General features: G+C 43.0%; 1 protein-coding gene across 2 annotated transcripts in view; it reads right to left on the reverse strand.

Annotated features, from left to right (window-relative positions):
• The window catches only part of LOC139367106 (amyloid beta (A4) precursor protein-binding, family B, member 1 interacting protein), a 34829-nt gene extending 12254 nt beyond the window's left edge, over positions 1–22575 (reverse strand). Inside the window, exons 1-5 of one of the 2 annotated variants that reach the window (XM_071105155.1) lie at positions 22370–22575; positions 10649–10708; positions 9480–9567; positions 8713–9011; positions 2499–2576 (exon numbers count right to left, since the gene is read on the reverse strand). In XM_071105155.1, the coding sequence (XP_070961256.1) occupies positions 2499–2576; positions 8713–9011; positions 9480–9567; positions 10649–10708 (525 nt within the window). In that variant the 5' untranslated portion in view covers positions 22370–22575. Of the gene's footprint in view, positions 1–2498; positions 2577–8712; positions 9012–9479; positions 9568–10648; positions 10709–19790; positions 19948–22369 lie in introns of those variants that run through there. The other variant, XM_071105156.1, reaches the window with a different exon arrangement.

Genomic DNA, 22575 nt, shown 5'->3' on the forward strand with positions numbered 1-22575 from the left:
AAACATTCCTTAACAATTACAAGCATACCCATAACATGATGCAGCCACCACTATGCTTGGAATATGTAGAGTGGTACTCAGTAATGTGATTTGCCCCAAAAATAACACTTTGTATTCAGGGCAAAAAGTTAATTGGTTTGCCACATATTTTACAGTATTACTTTAGTGTCTTGTTGCAAACAGGATGCAAGTTTTGGAATATTTTATTTATGTATAGGCTTCCTTCTTTTCGCTTTGTCACTTAGTTTAGTATTATGGTGTAACTACAATGTTGTTGATCCATCCTCAGTTTTCTGTTATGACAGCCATTAAACTAAATTCACCATTGGACTCATGGTGAAATCCCTGAGCGGATTCCTTCCTCTCCGGCAACTGAGTTAGGAAGAAGGCTTGTGTCTTTGTAATGACTAGGGGTATTGATACACCATCCAAAGTGTAATTAATAACTTCGCCATGCTCAAAGGTATATTCAATGTCTGTTTTTTAGCATCTACCAATAAATGCCCTTCTTTGCGAGACATTGGTAAACGTCCCTGTTCTTTGTGGTTGAATCTGTGTTTGAAATTCACTGCTTGAGTGAGGGACCTTGCAGATAATTGTATGTGAAGTTTACAGAGATGAGGTAGTTCTAAAAAATATATTTTAAACTCTATTATTGCACACAGAGTGAGTCCATGCAACTTATACTTGTTGAGTAATTTTTTTACTACTGAACATATTTATGCTTGCCATAACAAAGGGTTTGAATACTTCTTGACTCAAGACCTTTCAGCTTTTCATTTTTTATTCATTTGTAAATATTCTGAAAAACATAATTCCATTGTGACATAATGGGGTATTGTGTTTAGGCCAGTGACCAAAAATCTCAATTTAATCAAATTTTAATTCAGATTGTAATACAACAAAATGTGTAAAAAGTCAAGGGGTGTGAATACTTTCTGAAGGCACTGTATAAGCAAGGACACAATCAATGTTGCCACCATCCAATATTCTTATGCATAAATCATCATATACCATTTTAAGTGTTTTGAAAAATAACATAGACTTGGTTTTACCTGCATTAAGTACCAATTTCAGTTCAACAAAGCCTTTCTGCAATGGAATAAAGGCAGATTGTAGCTCTGAAAGAGCCCTGTCAACTGTGGGGCAATAGCATACACAACTGTGTTATCTGCATACAGGTAGGTATGTTCAAATTTCTTGCAGATAGACCAATATTGTTTTTATAGAGAGTAAAAAGTACAGGACCTAAAATCGACCCCTGTGGGACACCTTTCGCATTATCAAGGAAACTTGACTTAACACCATCAGAGAATACTCATTGTGTCCTTTCTGTAATGTAGTTTTTAAACCAATTACATGATGCCTGATCCAGGCCAACTTCAGACAGTCTTTGAATTAGTAGAAAGTGGTCAACGATATCAAACACTTTTGACAGATCAAAGAAGAGGGCAGCACAGAGTTTCCAGAGTTTCCTACAATTTACCACATCATTTAAAACCAGTGATTCAGCAGAGATGGTGCTATGATTTGACCTTAAACCAGATTGATAAGCACTTAGAATTAATTTCTTAGCTAGGGAAGACATAAACGGAAAGTTGATAGGCAAGACAGTTTAGAGATTGGGCAATAAATATGTAGGTCGGAGGGGTCACCAGCTTTGTGGAGAGGAAGCACATGGGCAACCTTCCAAACCCTGGAGTTAGCACCAGAGATAATCGTCAGGTTAAAAGTATGTGTCAATGATTCTGCAATCAGGGGAACATAAAGCTGCAACAAGAAAGGATCAAGCAGATCAGCCCCAGTGCATTTTAATTTAAAAAAAGAATCAAGCCAGGCGTCTAGTTGAAATGAAAACAAAGATTGACTAGAAGTTGACAGATCTTTCTTTGAGTAAACTAGAGGCTGGGAGACGGAAGAGCAGTTGAACTGTTTTCCAAAATTAAGAGAGATCACCAGCAGTCTAAGATAGAACTTAGAGTGTAGCTTGATTTTATCTTTCTTAATTGAAGAAGTGCATCTATTTTGCAATTGCCTGAAAAGCTGCCAATCCGCTGCTGAGTGACAATGTTTGACATGTTCCAATGTCATGTTATGATGCTGTTATGACAGCTTATTACATCTATTATATAATATTAATGATGGTTTATTTTCAAAAGCATTATTGCGGTGAATCTGAGTAAAATTGTAGATTTCACAAACCAAGCTATTTTCTCTCTTGCTAGCAGTAGTGCCAGAAAGGCCACATGTGTCAGTGATTTAGCAGACGGCTGCTTTGAAGATGTGGAAGTGTCCACAAATCACACAGAGAAGGAAACCATTTTGTCCTATGTAAGGCAGACATCAATTATCAGGATGAATGGAAACAGAAAAGAGAATGATCATTGAGCTTGACTGCTGTTCGGGGTTTTCTTTCCTTCTCCCCGAAATGCCTCTTTTGGTTGGTGGACAATGTATTGGATTTTGTATAGTGTTTCATCCTCTGTCATGCTACTTACCTTTTTGACTTTGGCCTCTTTCAGCTTCTCCAATGCCAGTTTGATTTTGTCTGCTTTCATCTGTGCCTCTATTTCTTCCTGAAGGAAAATGTGACATAGAGCACAGTAGGTTTATAATTAAGCAATAAGGCCCGAAGGGATGTGGTATATGGCTAATATACCAGGGCTAAGGGCTGTTCTTAGGTACAACGCATTGCGGAGTGGTATATTGGCCTTTTATCACAAACCCCCGAGGTGTCTTATTGCTATTATAAACTGGTTACCAATGAAATTAGAGTAGTAAAAATAAATGTTTTGTCATACACGTGGTATACGGTCTGACATACCACGGCTGTCAGCCAATCAGCATTCAGGGCTCAAACCAACCAGCTAATAACACACAACAAATCCTTGCTACTGTATATAATGTGCATTAGTCATATGTTACGTAGCATAGGTTATGAAAAATGGATGATGCCGGATGGCTATTGAATGTGTCATGTTGTGTCTTGTCTCTGTCCTTTCCCTTCACCCTGTCTCCCTCTGCTGGTCGTTGTTAGGTTACCTTTTCTCCCCCGCTTTCTCCCAGCTGTTCCTTGTCTCCTCTAACTACCCATTCACCCCGTTTCCCACCTGTTCCCTTTTTCCCTCTGATTAGGTCCCTATATCTCTCTCTGTTTCTGTTCCTGTCCTTGTCGGATTCTTGTTTGTGTTTCATGCCTGAGCCAGACTATCGTCATGTTTGCTGTAACCTTGTCCTGTCCTGTCGGAATCTGCCGGTCTATCTGAGCCTACCTATGTTTGGTTATTAAAGAAGCTCTGTTTAAGTTAGTTCGCTTTTGGGTCCTCATTCACTCACCATAACAGAAGAATCCGACCAAGAATGGACCCAGCGACTTCGGATCCTCTCCACTCAGCCGTCGGGATCCAGGGAGCGATGCTAGGCAGACACGAGCAGGAAGTGTCTGCTGCTCGACATGCCGTTGAGACCCTGGCCACCCAAGTCTCCAACCTCACAGAACAGGTTCACCATCTCCGCCTCGATCCACCGGCCACTTCCAGGGCTTTCGAATCTCCGGAGCCCAGAATCAATAACCCGCCGTGTTACTCTGGGGAGCCCACTGAATGCCGCTCGTTCCTCACCCAGTGTGATATTGTGTTTTCTCTCCAGCCCAACACTTACTCCAGGAGCACTGCTCGTGTCGCCTACGTCATATCTCTCCTTATTGGACGGGCTCGTGAGTGGGGCACGGCAATCTGGGAGGCAAGGGCTGAGTGTACTAACCAGTATCAGGACTTTAAGGAGGAGATGATACGGGTTTTTGATCGATCTGTTTTTGGGGAGGAGGCTTCCAGGGCCCTGTCTTCCCTATGTCAAGGTAATCGATCCATAACAGACTACTCTATTGAGTTTCGCACTCTTGCTGCCTCCAGTGGCTGGAACGAGCCGGCTTTGCTCGCTCGTTTTCTGGAGGGTCTCCGCGCAGAGGTAAAGGATGAGATTCTCTCCCGGGAGGTCCCTTCCAGCGTGGATTCCCTGATTGAACTCGCTATTCGCATTGAGCGACGGGTTGATCTGCGTCACCGAGCTCGTGGAAAGGAGCTCGCGTTCTCCGTTGCCCCCCTCTCCGCATCACTACCATCTTCCTCTGCCGGCTCGGGAGCTGAGCCTATGCAGCTGGGAGGTATCCGCATCTCGACTAAGGAGAGGGAACGGAGAATCACCAACCGCCTCTGTCTCTATTGCGGTTCTGCTGGTCATTTTGTCACTTCATGTCCAGTAAAAGCCAGAGCTCATCAGTAAGCGGAGGGCTACTGGTGAGCGCTACTACTCCTGTCTCTCCTTCAAGATCCTGCACTACCTTGTCGGTCCATCTACGCTGGACCGGTTCGTCAGCTTCCTGCAGTGCCTTAATAGACTCTGGGGCGGAGGGCTGTTTTATGGACGAGACCTGGGCTCGGGAACATGACATTCCTCTCAGACAGTTAAGGGAGTCCACGGCCTTGTTCGCCCTGGATGGTAGTCCTCTCCCCAGGATTCAGCGTGAGACGCTACCTTTAACCCTCACTGTTTCTGGTAATCATAGCGAAACCATTTCTTTTTTGATTTTTCGTTCACCTTTTACACCTGTTGTTTTGGGCCATCCCTGGCTAGTTTGTCATAATCCTTCCATTAATTGGTCTAGTAATTCTATCCTCTCCTGGAACGTCTCTTGTCATGTGAAATGTTTAATGTCTGCTATCCCTCCTGTTTCCTCTGTCTCTTCTTCACAGGAGGAGCCTGGTGATTTGACAGGGGTGCCGGAGGAATATCACGATCTGCGCACGGTGTTCAGTCGGTCCAGGGCCACCTCTCTTCCTCCACACCGGTCGTATGATTGTAGTATTGATCTCCTTCCGGGAACCACTCCCCCCCGGGGTAGACTATACTCTCTGTCGGCTCCCGAACGTAAGGCTCTCGAGGATTATTTGTCTGTAGCTCTTGACGCCGGTACCATAGTCCCCTCCTCCTCTCCCGCCGGAGCGGGGTTTTTTTTTGTCAAGAAGAAGGACGGGTCTCTGCGCCCCTGCATAGATTATCGAGGGCTGAATGACATAACAGTTAAGAATCGTTATCCGCTTCCTCTTATGTCTTCAGCCTTCGAGATTCTGCAGGGAGCCAGGTTTTTCACTAAGTTGGACCTTCGTAACGCTTACCATCTCGTGCGCATCAGGGAGGGGGACGAGTGGAAGACGGCGTTTAACACTCCGTTAGGGCACTTTGAATACCGGGTTCTTCCTTTCGGCCTCGCTAACGCTCCAGCTGTCTTTCAGGCATTAGTCAATGATGTCCTGAGAGACATGCTGAACATCTTTGTTTTCGTTTACCTTGACGATATCCTGATTTTTTCACCGTCACTCCAGATTCATGTTCAGCACGTTCGACGTGTCCTCCAGCGCTTTTTAGAGAATTGTCTTTTTGTGAAGGCTGAGAAGTGCACTTTTCATGCCTCCTCCGTCACATTTCTCGGTTCTGTTATTTCCGCTGAAGGCATTAAGATGGATCCCGCTAAAGTCCAAGCTGTCATTGATTGGCCCGTCCCTAAGTCACGCGTCGAGCTGCAGCGCTTTCTCGGCTTCGCGAACTTCTATCGTCGTTTCATCCGTAATTTCGGTCAGGTGGCCGCTCCTCTCACAGCCCTTACTTCTGTCAAGACGTGCTTTAAGTGGTCCGTTTCCGCCCAGGGAGCTTTTGATCTCCTCAAGAATCGTTTTACATCCGCTCCTATCCTTGTTACACCTGACGTCTCTAGACAGTTCGTTGTCGAGGTTGACGCGTCAGAGGTGGGCGTGGGAGCCATTCTTTCTCAGCGCTCCCTCTCTGACGACAAGGTCCACCCATGCGCGTATTTTTCTCATCGCCTGTCGCCGTCGGAACGTAACTATGATGTGGGTAACCGCGAACTGCTCGCCATCCGGTTAGCCCTAGGCGAATGGCGACAGTGGTTGGAGGGGGCGACCGTTCCTTTTGTCGTTTGGACTGACCATAGGAACCTTGAGTACATCCGTTCTGCCAAACGACTTAATGCGCGTCAGGCGCGTTGGGCGCTGTTTTTCGCTCGTTTCGAGTTCGTGATTTCTTATCGTCCGGGCTCTAAGAACACCAAGCCTGATGCTTTGTCTCGTCTCTTCAGTTCTTCAGTAGCCTCCACTGACCCCGAGGGGATTCTCCCTGAGGGGCGTGTTGTCGGGTTGACTGTCTGGGGAATTGAGAGGCAGGTAAAACAAGCGCTCACTCACACTCCGTCGCCGCGCGCTTGTCCTAGGAACCTTCTTTTCGTTCCCGTTCCTACTCGTCTGGCCGTTCTTCAGTGGGCTCACTCTGCCAAGTTAGCCGGCCACCCTGGCGTTCGGGGTACGCTTGCTTCCATTCGCCAGCGTTTTTGGTGGCCCACCCGGGAGCATGACACGCGTCGTTTCGTGGCTGCTTGTTCGGTCTGCGCGCAGACTAAGTCCGGTAACTCTCCTCCTGCCGGCCGTCTCAGGCCGCTTCCTATTCCCTCTCGACCGTGGTCTCACATCGCCTTAGATTTTGTCACCGGACTGCCTTCGTCAGCGGGGAAGACTGTTATTCTTACGGTTGTCGATAGGTTCTCTAAGGCGGCCCATTTCATTCCCCTTGCTAAGCTTCCTTCTGCTAAAGAGACGGCACAAATCATCATCGAGAATGTGTTCAGAATTCATGGCCTTCCGTCAGACGTCGTTTCGGACAGAGGTCCGCAATTCACGTCTCAATTTTGGAGGGAGTTTTGCCGTTTGATTGGGGCTTCCGTCAGTCTCTCTTCCGGCTTTCACCCCCAGTCTAACGGTCAAGCAGAACGGGCCAATCAGACTATTGGTCGCATCTTACGCAGTCTTTCTTTTCGCAACCCTGCGTCTTGGTCAGAACAGCTTCCCTGGGCAGAATACGCCCACAACTCGCTTCCTTCGTCTGCGACCGGGCTATCTCCTTTTCAGAGTAGCCTCGGGTACCAGCCTCCGCTGTTCTCATCTCAGTTCGCCGAGTCCAGCGTCCCCTCCGCTCAGGCTTTTGTCCAACGTTGCGAGCGCACCTGGAAGAGGGTCAGGTCTGCACTTTGCCGTTATAGGGCGCAGACTGTGAGGGCTGCTAATAAGCGTAGAACTAAGAGTCCTAGATATTGTCGCGGTCAGAGAGTTTGGCTCTCCACTCAGAACCTTCCCCTTAAGACGGCTTCTCGCAAGTTGACCCCGCGGTTCATTGGTCCGTTCCGTATTTCTCGGGTCATTAATCCTGTCGCAGTTCAACTTCTTCTTCCGCGATACCTTCGTCGCGTCCACCCGGTCTTCCATGTCTCCTGTATTAAGCCCGTTCTTCGCGCCCCCGCTCGTCTTCCTCCCCCCCCCCCCCATCCTTGTCGAGGGCGCACCCATCTACAGGGTCCGCAGGATTTTGGACATGCGTCCTCGGGGCCGTGGTCACCAGTACCTTGTCGATTGGGAGGGGTACGGTCCTGAGGAGAGGAGTTGGGTTCCCTCTCGGGACGTGCTGGACCGTGCGCTGATCGAGGATTTCCTCCGTTGCCGCCAGGTTTCCTCCTCGAGTGCGCCAGGAGGCGCTCGGTGAGTGGGGGGGTACTGTCATGTTGTGTCTTGTCTCTGTCCTTTCCCTTCACCCTGTCTCCCTCTGCTGGTCGTTGTTAGGTTACCTTTTCTCCCCCGCTTTCTCCCAGCTGTTCCTTGTCTCCTCTAACTACCCATTCACCCCGTTTCCCACCTGTTCCCTTTTTCCCTCTGATTAGGTCCCTATATCTCTCTCTGTTTCTGTTCCTGTCCTTGTCGGATTCTTGTTTGTGTTTCATGCCTGAGCCAGACTATCGTCATGTTTGCTGTAACCTTGTCCTGTCCTGTCGGAATCTGCCGGTCTATCTGAGCCTACCTATGTTTGGTTATTAAAGAAGCTCTGTTTAAGTTAGTTCGCTTTTGGGTCCTCATTCACTCACCATAACAGAATGAGGTCAGATAATGATGGACCCAGAGCCATATACTGGATACATACATCTCCATGCAGTATATGTCTCTGAATGGACCAATAGCAAAGCAGGAGCTGAGTGACGATGGACAGTATTGTGGGTAGTGTTATGTGTGACTGTGACTGTGATGGATACCTGGTGTTTTTCACCTCCGTCGGCGGCAGTCAGAAGGACTGTTAAATGAATCAAATCTCTCACACTAACCCCTCTATCGATCCTGTTACTCTTTCCCCCCTATCTATGTGTGTGTTTGGTCCATTACAGACAGAATACCTGCTTTTCACTCTGAGGTATTGTAATAGATGCCCCAGTGGCCTGGGCCAGGAAACAATCTCACTATGACTTCACTGTGAGAAGGTGGTAAATACAATACCATCCTTCCCTGACTTCAAGTACATGTATAGCTTCATTATACAGGCCCTCTATCTTGCAAGTATCTGTTTCAAGCACCTAATGTAAACAATGAGTTTGCGTTGATCTAAATTCCAATTTCCAATTCCTTTGTTGTAGTCACACTAGAAAAGAGTGTCTGCTAGAGTAAAGTGGAAAAAATGTGGATATAATCAAATGAGTCTGTGCTGTCTCTGTCAGGATGAGACGTGGCTGACAGGCTTTAAAACGATGGAGTGTAGCTTGTTCACTTCCTCTGTGCTCAGCTAAAGGCCTTTAGTGCTGGCCTAGGTGTCGAACCTGAGCTGACTCACCATGGAGAGCTTAGCATGCTGTGGAAGTGTAGGTGGCGAGAGAATGGGTGCGGGGGAGTCAGTTAGTGGGGCGCTAAAGGTGTTGGGGCCTCTCTCAGGTGAGGTGGGGGTGGAGAGTGAGGACTCTGGGTAGAAGCTGAGCCCATGCGAAGCGGGAGGTAGGTCCGGGTGCGGCGCTTCAGCCTCTTTCTGCCCTCCTAGCTCCGCCGCCAGCTTCTCCTCTGTATCATTGAGGTCGGCCATCAAATCAGCCATTAGTGCGTCCAAGTCATTTTCCTCCAATTCATTCAGGGATTCAACTGTGTAGAAAAGAGGAAAAACAAAATGAAGCTCAAGCTACGATATAATAACAAAGGACATTTTGACCTTGCTATGACACAAGCTCCAGACAAATACTGCTTGTTTTGCACTGAGTGAAAGCCGGAGGCCTACAGCTATAATTGGTGTGTCGGCTGGATCTTAATCTCTGTCTGAAATTAGAGCCTGAACAGTAGCCAGACATATTCCAGAGGTATGATTAGTAACTCTATTTCTACCTCTCTGCGTCATTGGTTCAATCTTAATTTCTGGTAATTTTCTAGGTAATTGATGTCATTCTTCCCCAAGAAAAGTGACCCACTGGAGAAATATAGGCGTCATACTGTACCAAAGTTAGAAAAGGCCGACGTTGGCCTCTGGGATTTTTAAACTGATATCTGAGACATTTGAACACTATATTTTTAACACTGGCAGTGTTTGGTAGGGCCATAATTAGGCCTGTGATTTACCGTTCATATCAGCAAAGCCCATGGAGAAGTTATTTTCTTTGCTTGAGCTAGAAGGTGGCTCTGGGGGCAGCGTTTCAACCCCAAGACTCTGCAGGGAAAAACGAAGAGCAAAGGAGTTTAACAATAAACCAAAGACAACAACTCCAGTCCCCATGTAGCCATCTGGATTTCTAAATCCATTGTCTTGCATAGAGAACAGTTGAAGGACTAATGTCAAATTCATGAAATCAAATGAGAAATGACGTTCAGTATTAGGTATCTCAGGCAACATGGAGTTTTAATAGAAAACAGGAAGTGAGTGTGAAAGTATCAAGTGTTAAACTTGATACGTGTCTTCAAACAGTTATGCTAATGTCCACCCTGCTTATGAGTTTAACATTCTACCCCCTTTCTTAAAGGGGAGTGTGGCTGTGTTTTTAAAAAGAAACGGTGGTTCTCTCGCTGTTTCGCGGCTGCCTGGCAGTCTGAAGTGTCTTATTGATCGTTGATCGTGTGCTTTAGTGTTACTGTCCTGTTTCTCATAAGCAGTGCTTTATTTACCCGTGGTTTCGGTCCAAATAGACAGGGAACAATCCGAAACATCGCTACTGTGTTGCCCATAGAATATCATTGTTATTATGTTACTAGCAACTCTTCAACGGAATGAGGAGTAATATATGCATCCTTACAGGAAGATGGGGTCCATAATACTGACCATATTGTATTGCAGATCTGTGTGTATGAATAACGTATACATGTTTTTCTTGCGGGTTTGCATAATAGTCAGCAGCAGCTGGCATTTGGGGGATCACCTTGAAGAAATGAAGAGAGATGAATGCTATCTTCCCTGGTGAGCGAAAGCACAACAGTCATGACTACTGTCAGTTTGAAACTTAGGGACATGTATTGTGTACGGTATATTAGATCGTGTGAGGTCCTTTTATCAACAGTTGTTGGGGATTTTATCTGGACATGTCTATCCTGTGTGACTGCTGGCATCCGTTGTGAAGATGTTTAAACATGCAGCATGACAAACGTTACAATTCACAGGCATTTCTGACATTTATAAGAATGTATAAACATTTGTAAGTATTTATAAAGGCTTATTCAGGGTAGTTGTTAATACAGTGTTTACAAAGGGTGAGTTACAAATGCCCAAGGCATTGCTGTTGTGTGTGGACTGAACTCACCTGTGTGAGGAGATCCATCTCCCCCAACAAGTCACTAAACATAGCGTCTATGTCGTCCATCTGTTGAAGACAAGTCAAGGGATGAGCGAGGAAGGACCTAGAACCTACCACATTGGCAATAGGTAAAGTCGTAGATTGAGACTGATACATTACATCTCAGCACAAGAAAGCTATTTCCAACCGGAGAATGTTAGGAATGAGTTTGAGATTATATTTAAGATTGTCATGCGCAAACATACTGTGTCACCTTTGAAGGAGTGCACACTAACTTCGACACACACACCGCATTTCTCCATTTCTGTGTTGAACCGCCAACTGTAGGAGATCAATGCACTATAGAATGTTTTCATTCGTAATATGTAGCCAAGGGCCAAATGTTCTTGCTCAACCTCCCCAACATAGACTCCAGGAAGTAAAGCATGGTATGTTTAACTCCAGGCATTCATTCCTTGTCAAGACATGCAGTGCCTTTCAAAACTCCTTTTTGGGGAACTGCTTGAGTACAATAAATTATGAAAGATAGTTCATTACTTGTTTCATACGTTGTTTGGTTGATAATCCAATAATGTGGATATATAGAAAGTCAATCAATCAGATACTGGAATTCACTTCCTGGTTAGGCCAAACAAAAAAACAAACAAACTTTCAAACAGACCTTCCCCTTGCCCAGAAATGTTACACCTACTGTACATCACTGATAGAGTATGTACAGTACGTTGATATCTTAGATTAGGGCTGAGGCTTTTATGCATTTGAAATGCAGACAGTAATATCTTCCCCTTCGATACTTTTAAAATGTCATTGCCTTGATTACATTCAAGACCACCTTTTAGTTTCTTAAACTCAGGAAAATAATGTGGATGACGTGGTAAATTAAGTTAAAATAGCATAATTTTGGTATGCCCGGTAAATCATTAAATTAACTGAGGATAAAGGTTGAGTTAAGGTAAGTTACACCACAAATTATTACTCAATCACAATAATTTTTTTTTGACCTTTATTTAACTAGGCAAGTCAGTTAAGAACAAATTCTTATTTTCAATGACGGCTTAGGAACAGCGGGTTAACTGCCTGTTCAGGGGCAGAACGACAGATTTGTACCTTGTCAGCTTGGGGATTTGAACTTGCAACCTTTCGGTTACTAGTCCAACACTCTAACCACTAGGCTACCCTGTCACCCCTGAATTAGTTGCTTATCAAATTACTCATCAAGAAGGAAAATCCAGACCCACTTTTAACAGACATGATCAGATCCTCAGTTGTCATACTATGACTCCCATGGTACTATTGTTGGCATGAGTGTGTAGGCTTAATTTATCATGGGGCCACCTACTTTCAACATCACGAGAAGCAATCAATTTTTATTGACTTAAGTCAACGTAAAAAAAATTGATTGGGAGCCATATCGAGAGCTACCGTAGTCATGATGTACATTATGCTGTCTCTTTCTCACACACAATATGTTAAGCCCCATTATCTGTAGTAGAACAAATGTTACGGTGTGCCGGACTGTGCAGTCAAAACACAAATCGTGTTTTTCTATCGTAGAATATGGCTAATTTAGTAATGATGTAGGATTGGTGAGATGTATAGAATATGTCATTAAATATACTCATGGGTAATTCACATACAATTCATGTCAAATTCATAATTCATTTCAAAACAAACCATTGAAAATAAAATGTTTTGTCAAGATGTAATCTACGACCAGCTAGACTGGCATTCGACAAACGTTAACTTCTCAAGGGAAAATGTGATTCACTGCTTCATTGCAGGCATCATTATATACAGTAACGTTAGTGATATCAAGTTTCTCTAAAACTATTTTAATCCATAACAGATTGAGCACTTGTTTGTACAGATAACACCTGTGTGTGTGGGTACGTGTGTTGCTCCCCCACCCTTGCTAGAATGTCCGGTGTGTCCCAAAACAGAGGGAAGTGGTTACAGGGCAACTTCCTCTTGCTTCTCGTGATGTTGAAAGTATTTGTGAAGGTTGCAGGAGATGGTAGCATGCAATGTCTTTTGCAAGCACTGCAACTTTATACGCCTGATGTATTTGGTCCTCTCTAAATACCCCATGAGGTTAACGTGATCATATCTTGTCAGTTTAACACTCAGAACACATGACTCTTATTTCACTCAAAATCTGATTATGGGCGAACAGTTGAAAATCCTATATTCAGTAATAAACGTGAGCAAATTCACGACAATACAGCCAAATGTAAACAAAGTTCCTTCTGCCCCTCAGATGTAGCCAGCCTGGTCTCATAGACGTAATATAGTAAACATAAATCCAGGACACTAAAATTAGTAAGACATGTTATGTTTGGTATGGTTACGTAAAGTTGATGTTGGCTAACACTTCCCCTATCCCTAACCTTAACCTTTTTAGCTAACCCTTCACCTAACCTTAACACCTTTAGTGATTCCCTTCCCCTAACCCTAACCTTAACCCTTTAACCCAACTCCTCAAATAACCCTAACTCCTAACCCCTAGCCTAGCTAACGTTAGCCAGCTAGCTAACGTTAGCCACCTGTTCGTAACATATTATACATTTTTCAAATGCAAAACATATAGTAAATATTGCAAATTCATAACATGTTGTATATTTAGAAATGCGTAACACATAATACACTTTTAGCTATCCCCTTCCACTAACCCTAACCTTAACCCTTTAACCAAACTCCTAAACTTAACCCTAACCCCTAACACTAACCCCTAGCCTAGCTAATGTTAGCCAGGTTGCTAACATTAGCCACCTAGCTAGAACTCATAACATATCATACGGTTTGTAATTTGTAATTTGTAATATATGGTCATGGACATCCACTAATTATTACATACCATACATATATTACGAATTACAAACCGTATTATGTGTTACTAAATGGAGTGCCTCGGATTTACGTACAGAATAATACGAAATGCTCTGAGACCAGGTTGCAGCTCAGTAGCAGGGGTTTGTGTGGTTACAACTGTTTAAGACAGCAGATGAAACAAGGAGAAAATCAGACAGAGCATCCTTTCTTACTAGGTTTCCCCCACTTCTATGCTCTGTAGTTGTTTTCCACTCTGCATTGGGTTTCTGTTTTGCTTTGTGTTATGTCAACCCCAGAATATCATACAATAGCCATCTCTTGGTGATTTCTGGAAATGTCTGCAATCTACAAAACATACAAACCCATTGTGTGGCTGATGTCAGTTTCCATTTGTGCTTGGACGTCACAGGAGGAAAGGATTAGTGTATCGGTCATTTAGATCCAGCCAGCTGTGTTTAAAATAATCATTTTGAAGAGGATACTAAAGTGCACAGTGCCAAATCTCAACATTGCCTCTCTGAAGTGACTGAAAAATCTCTAAGGGGTTGACTTTTCAGCAAACGGTCAGAACAGGGAAAGGGAAAAGGATACCTAGTAAGTTGCACAACTGAATGCATTCAACTGAAATGTCTTCTGCATTTAACCTGAACCCCTCTAAATCGTAGTGGTAACTAACACCCTTAGCCTGAATGAGAGGCCAGTGTCAGTAGCTAGAGAATGGGTGAAACGCGACCTAACAACACCTACAACTATCTTTACGGCATATTATATCATATATATTATTTTGTTTCCACCCCAGGAAGGTCTGATGGGGATCCTCCATAAATACAAATTCCACCTCGCCAGAGAGCACGGATTGAGAGAAGCCAGGTACAATACTCAATCCGTCGGCTCTGGTTAGTGGTTATATTCCACCCTGAGCAAACATGGTAGAAGATATTCAACAGAAATCCGTTGGCAGCAGTGACCTAGTTTATGTTCAAGACTCTATTATCTGATTGGTGCAATAACCTATTGCTGTCAAGATAATCTGTGACCCCACCCCTCTACATAGAAGCCCAGAAAGCCATGTTACTGGAAGATGCGTGTCAAACCTCATAGCTTAATTTTGCTCATGACCTCCACCCATGTCAAGACATGGGCTTGAACACAGGATGTAGACAAACAAACAACTATTAAAAACAAACAGTTGAGTTGTAAGCTGCAAAGTGATGTCAGCAAAAACCACTAACATCTATCTTAGTTGTGAGTTAACACCCATCGTCCTGCTACATGAAATGTTGAGCAAGACAGACACAGCATTTGTTACAATGACAGTTTGTGTAAACACACAACTACTAGGTCATTCAACCATCGCATCAACTTGAACTGAGCTGCAATTCAAACTGTGTGTATGAGGAAGACATTTTTCTTGAAATGTAGTGTGATCTTATCGACATGGAGGTTTGTAGACAGATGAAAAGTGCATGCATTCTCAGGGGCGTCATCCATCCCAAAAATCTGAAGGTGCACGAAGTACGTGAAGATGGCTCGGGGTGGTTTGACAGTCTGGAAGTTGGAGAATTGGAGAACACTCGAAACAGCTTTTTCCTGCAATTCTATGTTAAAAAAATCATTTTTTTAATGCATATCTAAGCAATGTCTCTTCAGCTGTCTGTATCCTCCTGACTGGTGTTTTTTTTTTTTTAAGAAACAAAATATGCTTCTCTGTATCTCTGCTACAATCTAGATCAAATATTGAAAGGAATGTGAGTCTTATTCAGTACATTTCATTTTTGCTTGCTTTTCTAAAGGTTGGGAGATTGAGAACCAATCTGGGCTAGCGAAAGCCAACTCCATATAATTGCTAGGTGGTTTGTAGTATTACAGATAAATTGTAATACTGTCTTTTTTTTAAAACAGGACAAATCTGAAGGGGCACGTGCCCCTGTGCCCACAGGCATGACATCTCTGTCAGTTTGCTTCTTCTGTTCAGCGATCATCAACAAAAAAGTACAGGAAAGAAACATCCTGGGTTTATATACAGAAGGTCTGCAGTGAGAACAGAAGTGCTTCGTGTTTGGAATTGAGGTCGACCAGCATGACCAAAGCTGTGTATGTTTTCACAGTGTCAAGGCAGTGGGATAATGTGTTCCCGAACCTTGACCTGTTTTCCATGTCAATTGGACATGGTTGCCAGAGGCAGACCAACTCAAGCCATTGCAGGACCTCTGGGTAGGTATAGTGAATTATGATGAATTTCACATTTTATCGACAACACAAAAGTAGAGATTTTGTTCTCAATTCCTTTTGGTATCATTTTCTATAACTTGTTTGTGTAGCTTTTTTCCTTATCAAAATACTGAGCAGACTTGAAGCTTGTTGTAACGGCCGTTGGTGGAAGAAGGTGAGGACCAAAGCGTAGCACGTGTTCGTCCTTTTATTAATGGAACTGAACACTGATTAACAAAACAACAAAAGACACAGCTCCGTCAGGTGTAAAACACACTAAACAGAAAAAAACTTCCCACAAACACCAGGTGGGAACAGGCTACCTAAGTATGGTTCTCAATCAGAGACAACGATAGGCAGCTGCCTCTGATTGGGAACCATACCAGGCCAAACACAGAAATACCATACCTAGACTACAAAACATAGAATGCCCACTCCAACTCACGCCCTGACCAAACTAAAATAGAGACATAGAAAAGGAACTAAGGTCAGGATGTGACACTTGTACAGTGCCTTCAGAATGTATTCACACCCATTGACTTTTTTTTCTGCACATTTTGTTTCCACATTTTGTTTAAGCAGTGAATTTCAAACAAAGAGCAGGAAGGTTTTCCAATGCCTCGCAAAGAAGGGCATCTATTGGTGGATGGGTAAACATTTTAAAAGCAGATATTGAATATCCCTTTGAACATTGAGAAGTTACTAATTACACTTTGGAGGCCAATGGTGACTTTCAAACAGTTCCAGAGTTTAATGGCTGTGATAGGAGAAAACTGAGGATGGATCAACAACATTGCAGTTACTCCACAATACTAACCTAAATGACAATAAAAAGAAGGAAGCCTGTACAGAATACTTGTACACAGGGTTCAACCAAAATTTGACCCTTCACTTTATCCTATCCCTTCCAAAAGACACACATACATATGCTGAGTTGAATGCAACAAACACATTTCTATCACTAGCATACACATTCATGGGTGGTAATTCCAACATTCACTGACAGGCACTCTGGGATCTATGCAGATATTTACCTACATTAGCATATATCGCAGTGTGCCTTTAGAGTGAAAGTTGGAAATACCACCCCTGACTGTGTTTGTTAGTGATAGAGATTAATTCATTCCGTTCACTTGCATGGTTAGTCTTTATCTTCAAAAAAATATCCCACCTCTTTACATTGTTGTGTTATAAAGTGGGATTAACATGTCTTGATTTAAATTTTTGGTAATGAGCTCCACCAAATAGTCTGTAATGTCGAAGTGGAACAAAAATTCAAACGTTAGTAAAAAATATATCTGAAACTAAAAACACTAATATATCTTGATTATGTAAGTATTCAACCCCCTGAGTCAATACATGTTAGAATCACCTTTGACAGCGATAACAGCTGTGAGTCTTTCTAGGTAAATTATTTGCACATCTGGATTGTACAATTGTACAATACGTTATAATTGTACAATTCTTCAAGCTCTGTCGAGTTGGTTGTTGATCATTGCTACAAAGACATTTTCAAGTCTTGCCATAGATTTTCAAGCCGATTTAAGTCAAAACTGTAACTAGGCCACTCAAGAACATTCAATGTTGTCTCCGTGAGCAACTCCAGTGTACAGTCGTGGCCAAAAGTTTTGAGAATGTCACAAATATTAATTTCCACAATGTTAGCTGCTTCAGTGTCTTTAGATATGTTTTGTCAGATGTTACTATGGAATACTGGAGTATAATTACAAGCATTTCATAAGTGTCAAAGGCTTTTATTGACAATTACATGAAGTTGGTCTTTTTCAAGACCTCTGCAATCTGCCCTGGCATGCTGCCAATTAACTTCTGGGCCACATCCTGACAGATGGCAGCCCATTCTTGCATAATCAATGCATGGAGTTTGTCAGAATTTGTGTGTTTTTGCTTGTCCACCCACCTCTTGAGGATTGACCACAAGTTCTCAATGGGATTAAGGTCTGGGGAGTTTCCTGGCCATGGACCCAAAATATCGATGTTTTGTTTCCCAAGCCAATTAGTTATCACTTTTGCCTTAGGACAAGGTGCTCCATCATGCTGGAGGCATAGTTCGTCACCAAACTGTTCCTGGATGGTTGGGAGAAGTTGCTCTCGGAGGATGTGTTAGTACCATTCTTTATTCATGGCTGTGTTCTTAGGGAAAATTGTAAGTGAGCCCACTCCCTTGGCTGAGAAGCAACCCCACACATGAATGGTCTCAGGATGCTTTACTATTGGCATGACACAGGACTGATGGTAGCGCTCACATTGTCTTCTCCGGAGCAAGCTTTTTTCCAGATGCCCCAAACATTCAGAAAGGGGACTCATCAGAGAAAATGACTTTACCCCAGTCCTCAGCAGTCCAATCCCTGTACCTTTTGCAGAATATCAGTCTGTCCCTGATGTTTTCCTGGAGAGAAGTGGCTTCTTTGCTGCCCTTCTTGACACCAGGCCATCCTCCAAAAGTCTTTGCCTCCCTGTGTGTGCAGATGCACTCACACCTGCCTGCTGCCATTCCTGAGCAAGCTTTGTAGTGGTGCTGCCCTGATCCTGCAGATGAATCAACTTTAGGAGACGGTCCTGGCAAATGCTGGACTTTCTTGGGTGCCCTGAAGCCTGGGCACTTTGAATCCAAAGTGTAATCAATAAAGTTACCATGCTCAAAGGGATATTCTTTTTTTTTTTTTTTTTAATTCAAACAGTTCCAGAGTTTAATGGCTGTGATAGGAGAAAACTGAGGATGGATCAACAACATTGCAGTTACTCCACAATACTAACCTAAATTACCTTTTCTCCCCAATTTCGTAGTATCCAATTGTTGTAGTAGCTACTATCTTGTCTCATCGCTACAACTCCCGTACGGGCTCGGGAGAGACGAAGGTTGAAAGTCATGCGTCCTCCGATACACAACCAACCAAGCCGCTGCTTCTTTAACACAGCGCACATCCAACCCGGAAGCCAGCCGCACCAATGCACCGGAGGAAACACCGTGCACCTGGCCACCTTGGCTAGCGTACACTGCGCCCAGCCCGCCACAGGAGTCACTGGTGCGCGATGAGACAAGGACACCCCTACCGACCAAGCCCTCCCTAACCCGGGTGACGCTAGGCCAATTGTGCGTCGCCCCACGGACCTCCCGGTCGCGGCCGGTTACGACAGAGCCTGGGCGCGAACCCAGGACTCTGATGGCACAGCTGGCGCTGCAGTACAGCGCCCTTAACCACTGCGCCACCCGGGAGGCCTCAAAGGGATATTCAATGTGTGATTTTTTTATTTACAGATAATTGTATGTGTTGGGTACAGAGATGAGGTAGTCATTCAAAACTCATGTTAAACACTATTATTGCACACAGGGTGAGCCCATGCAATTTATGTGACTTGTTAAGCATATTTTTAATCCTGAGCTTAACAAGGGGGTTGAATATTGACTCAAAACATTTAGCTTTCATTTTTTATTCATTTGTAAAAAAAAAAAAAAACTAAAAAAATGTAAAACATTATTCCACGTTGACGTTATGGGGTATTGTGTGTAGGCCAGTGACACAAAATCTAAATTTAATCCACTTTAAATTCAGGCTGTAACACAACAAAATGTGCAAAAAGTCAAGGGGTGTGAATGGTTTCTGAAGGCACTGTATGTTAATCAGCCCTCTGACACCATTTCAAATGTATTTCTCCAAGGCTAAAAGTAAGCAATACAAAAGTGTCTGCTATATGGCATATGTTGTGGAATTATAAATCAATACATAATAATTTAATAAACAATACTTAGTGGAATTAGAATTATGCATCCATATAAAAGGCATCCTTAAGGGATCGTTCACCCAAATTACAAAATGACAATGTCGTAGTTCATAGACTTCTTAAAGATGCGCTATGCAGAAATGGCTCTGCCATTTCCTGGTTTCAAAAATTCGAATAGTTTGCCTAATTTCAGTTTATGTGACAAAACAAGCAAGTATCGTGTAGAGAATTATTATACCATCTAAACCGCTGTTAAATATATTTTCCATAACCAAAAGAATATTGTATTGTCAGTGAAAGATTTAAAAAGGAAACTTAAGAACATGAAGCATAGAAATAGCACACATAGAACATATCTTTATTTTACCTCAATTTCATGGTATCCAATTGGTAGTTACAGTCTTGTCTCATCACTGCAAATCCCATACAGACTTGAGAGAGGCATGGGTCCTCTGAAACACAACCCAACCAAGCTGCACTGCTTCTTGACACAATGCTCACTTAACCTGGAAGCCAGCTGCACCAATTTGTCGGAGGAAACATCATACACCTAGCGACCATGTCAGCATGCACTGTGCCCAGCCCACCACAGGAGTCGCTAGTGCACAATGGGACATCCCTGCCGGGCAAACCCTCCCCTAACCCAGACGATGCTGGGTCAATTGTGCGCCACCACATGGGTCTCCCAGTCACGGCCAGCTGTGACAGAGCCTGGACTCAAACCCAGAATCTCTAGTGGCACAGCTGGCTCTGTGATGCCTTAGACCTCTGCGCCACTCGGGAGGCCCCCACATAGAACATATCTACCGTTTCTTAGACTTGCTTTCAATGATAATGACAGATCAATAACACACATTTCCATGTGAGTTTGGTCAGGTCTACCAAAAAGTTACATATTGCAGCTTTACGGGTAAGGTCATTTTGGTAAACTATCACTTGAATTGGAACAAAATAACCTAAATGGAAAAAAATTGCATTTTAACTACTCTAGACAAGCTACAAAACATGCTGCATATAAGTAATGTATATAATTATAATTATTTGATTTAAAACTAAATTTGCATAAAATTTCAATTCTAAATGCATTTAATTTGCACAATTATAATACAATTCAAAGATGGAATTCCATTCCAAGGATGTTTTCTTTTCTAATTCTAAATCAATTCTAACGCAGACAGTCTAAATTCCAATTAAATTCAAATTCAATTCCAAGGATGGATTTCTTCTTCAATTCCAATTCAATTAATATTGAATACAGACTGTCTAAATTCCGATTCAATTCCAAAGGAGGTTCATGATCAATTCCAATTCAGACAGTCTACATTCCAATTCAAATCCAATTCCATTTCAGGGATAATTTTCTTTTACAATTCCTATTCAATTCTAATTATGTTTTTTGAAGATTGCTGCAATTCCAATTCAACTGTCCAATTCTCCACCTCCTGCTTGAATACCAGAATGGAATTTGGCATTTGAAATTAAATTGGAATTGACCCCAACCCTGATATCTACATTGTAAAGACTATGTAGACAACTAAAATATGGACCCACATATTCCATCTTGAAAAGCTGGCACTTCAAAATAGTGTAATAATATGACAGTTACTTGCATGAAAACAACTCAAGATGTCAAACAGACCAGACTGATTTCAATTTGAGAGAAATGCAATCTATGTCAAAGTCTTCCAACATTCAGTCAAGAAAAATTCTGCCTACTTCCTTCCGCATACTTATGAAAGTTCAAATACGCCTGACCTTCTGAAATTGGTTTTCCCTCTGCTCACTCCTTCCCTTTCTCATTGGAAAGTATTGAGAGAGATATTTCACAAGTGATTTGCTTCTCTCTGTAATAGTGTCTGCAGTCATTGGTTGTCATCTCAGCAGGAATTTCAGCTGCCAGGAGCCAACTTTCTGAACACCAATAGGGAGAATATAACTACTCTACTGGCATTCCTGGTGGAATTAGAGGCTAACCAAGTTCTTCTAGCCTGGCTCCTGAGTCATACATCAGCCTATATTTAGTTAATGGTCAACCCTAGTTGGAGAGATAAAACACACAAGAACTGGCACGATCCAGAATGGCTCATAGGAGAAGATATCCTGTTTCTGTAGCATGAGGCAGCTTGATGTACAAGTACACCCCCTGGACAAGACGCTAGTCTATCGCAGGGCCTTAACCCCAATCTCTCTCCTTAATGCCAAGCAGAGACGCATTGGGTCCCATTTTATGACTCTGGTATGACTCGGCTGGAGATGGAACTCCCATCCTTCCAATCTCAGAGCAGACACTCTAAACACACTCTACCGGGGAAACGGTGTATTAGTGTGGGGAATGTTTTCCTGGCACACGTTAGGTCCCTTGATACAAATTGAGCAACGTTTGAACGCCATGCCTCGAAGAATTCAGGCTGTTGTGTAGGAAAAGGGGGGTCCGATCCAATACTAGATGGGTGTACCTAATAAACTGGCCACTCTCTGCAACTCTGCCCTCTTTTAATCTGATATCAATAGAATGTATCACTCAGGAAAACTTGACAACACAGACATATGTAATCTGACATGTCTATGGAAAGTACATGATGGGTGTACCTAATAAACTGACCACTCTGCAATTCTGCCCTCTTTTAATCTGATATCAATGCTATGCATCACTCAGGAAAACTTGACAACACAGACATACGTAATCTGACATGTCTATGGAAAGTACATGATTTTCACATTGATGGTATCTGACATTTAGATAAAGACAAAAAAATAATTTGCTTAAGCCTGATGTAGAGAAATAACGAACATGATTGACATTGACAAATGAGGAGATGATCCTATTGTTAGTAGAGGTACTCTTTCAGTACTTACTGTGAACGCAAGCAGCATTGGAAGACAATGGTTAGTTATATAGTTTCTTAAGTGGATCGAGTGGATCCCAACAACAGAAATGGAACTCACCTTTGATACCTGTGTAATCCTTTTTCACGTATCGATAGAATAATAACAGGTTATTGGACGTCAATTATGTCTAGTTTTCTCTCTAATAACACTGAACAAACACCACAACTCATGAAGGGTTGGGTGTGTGGAGTTGGACTGTATCTGACTCAACAACTGTTACTTTAGTTTCCTGGTCTATGCGGAAGTTCAGGTCTAGACCTGTC

This window comes from Oncorhynchus clarkii, chromosome 15 (genome assembly GCF_045791955.1).
Source record: "Oncorhynchus clarkii lewisi isolate Uvic-CL-2024 chromosome 15, UVic_Ocla_1.0, whole genome shotgun sequence".
Lineage (NCBI taxonomy): Eukaryota > Metazoa > Chordata > Actinopteri > Salmoniformes > Salmonidae > Oncorhynchus > Oncorhynchus clarkii.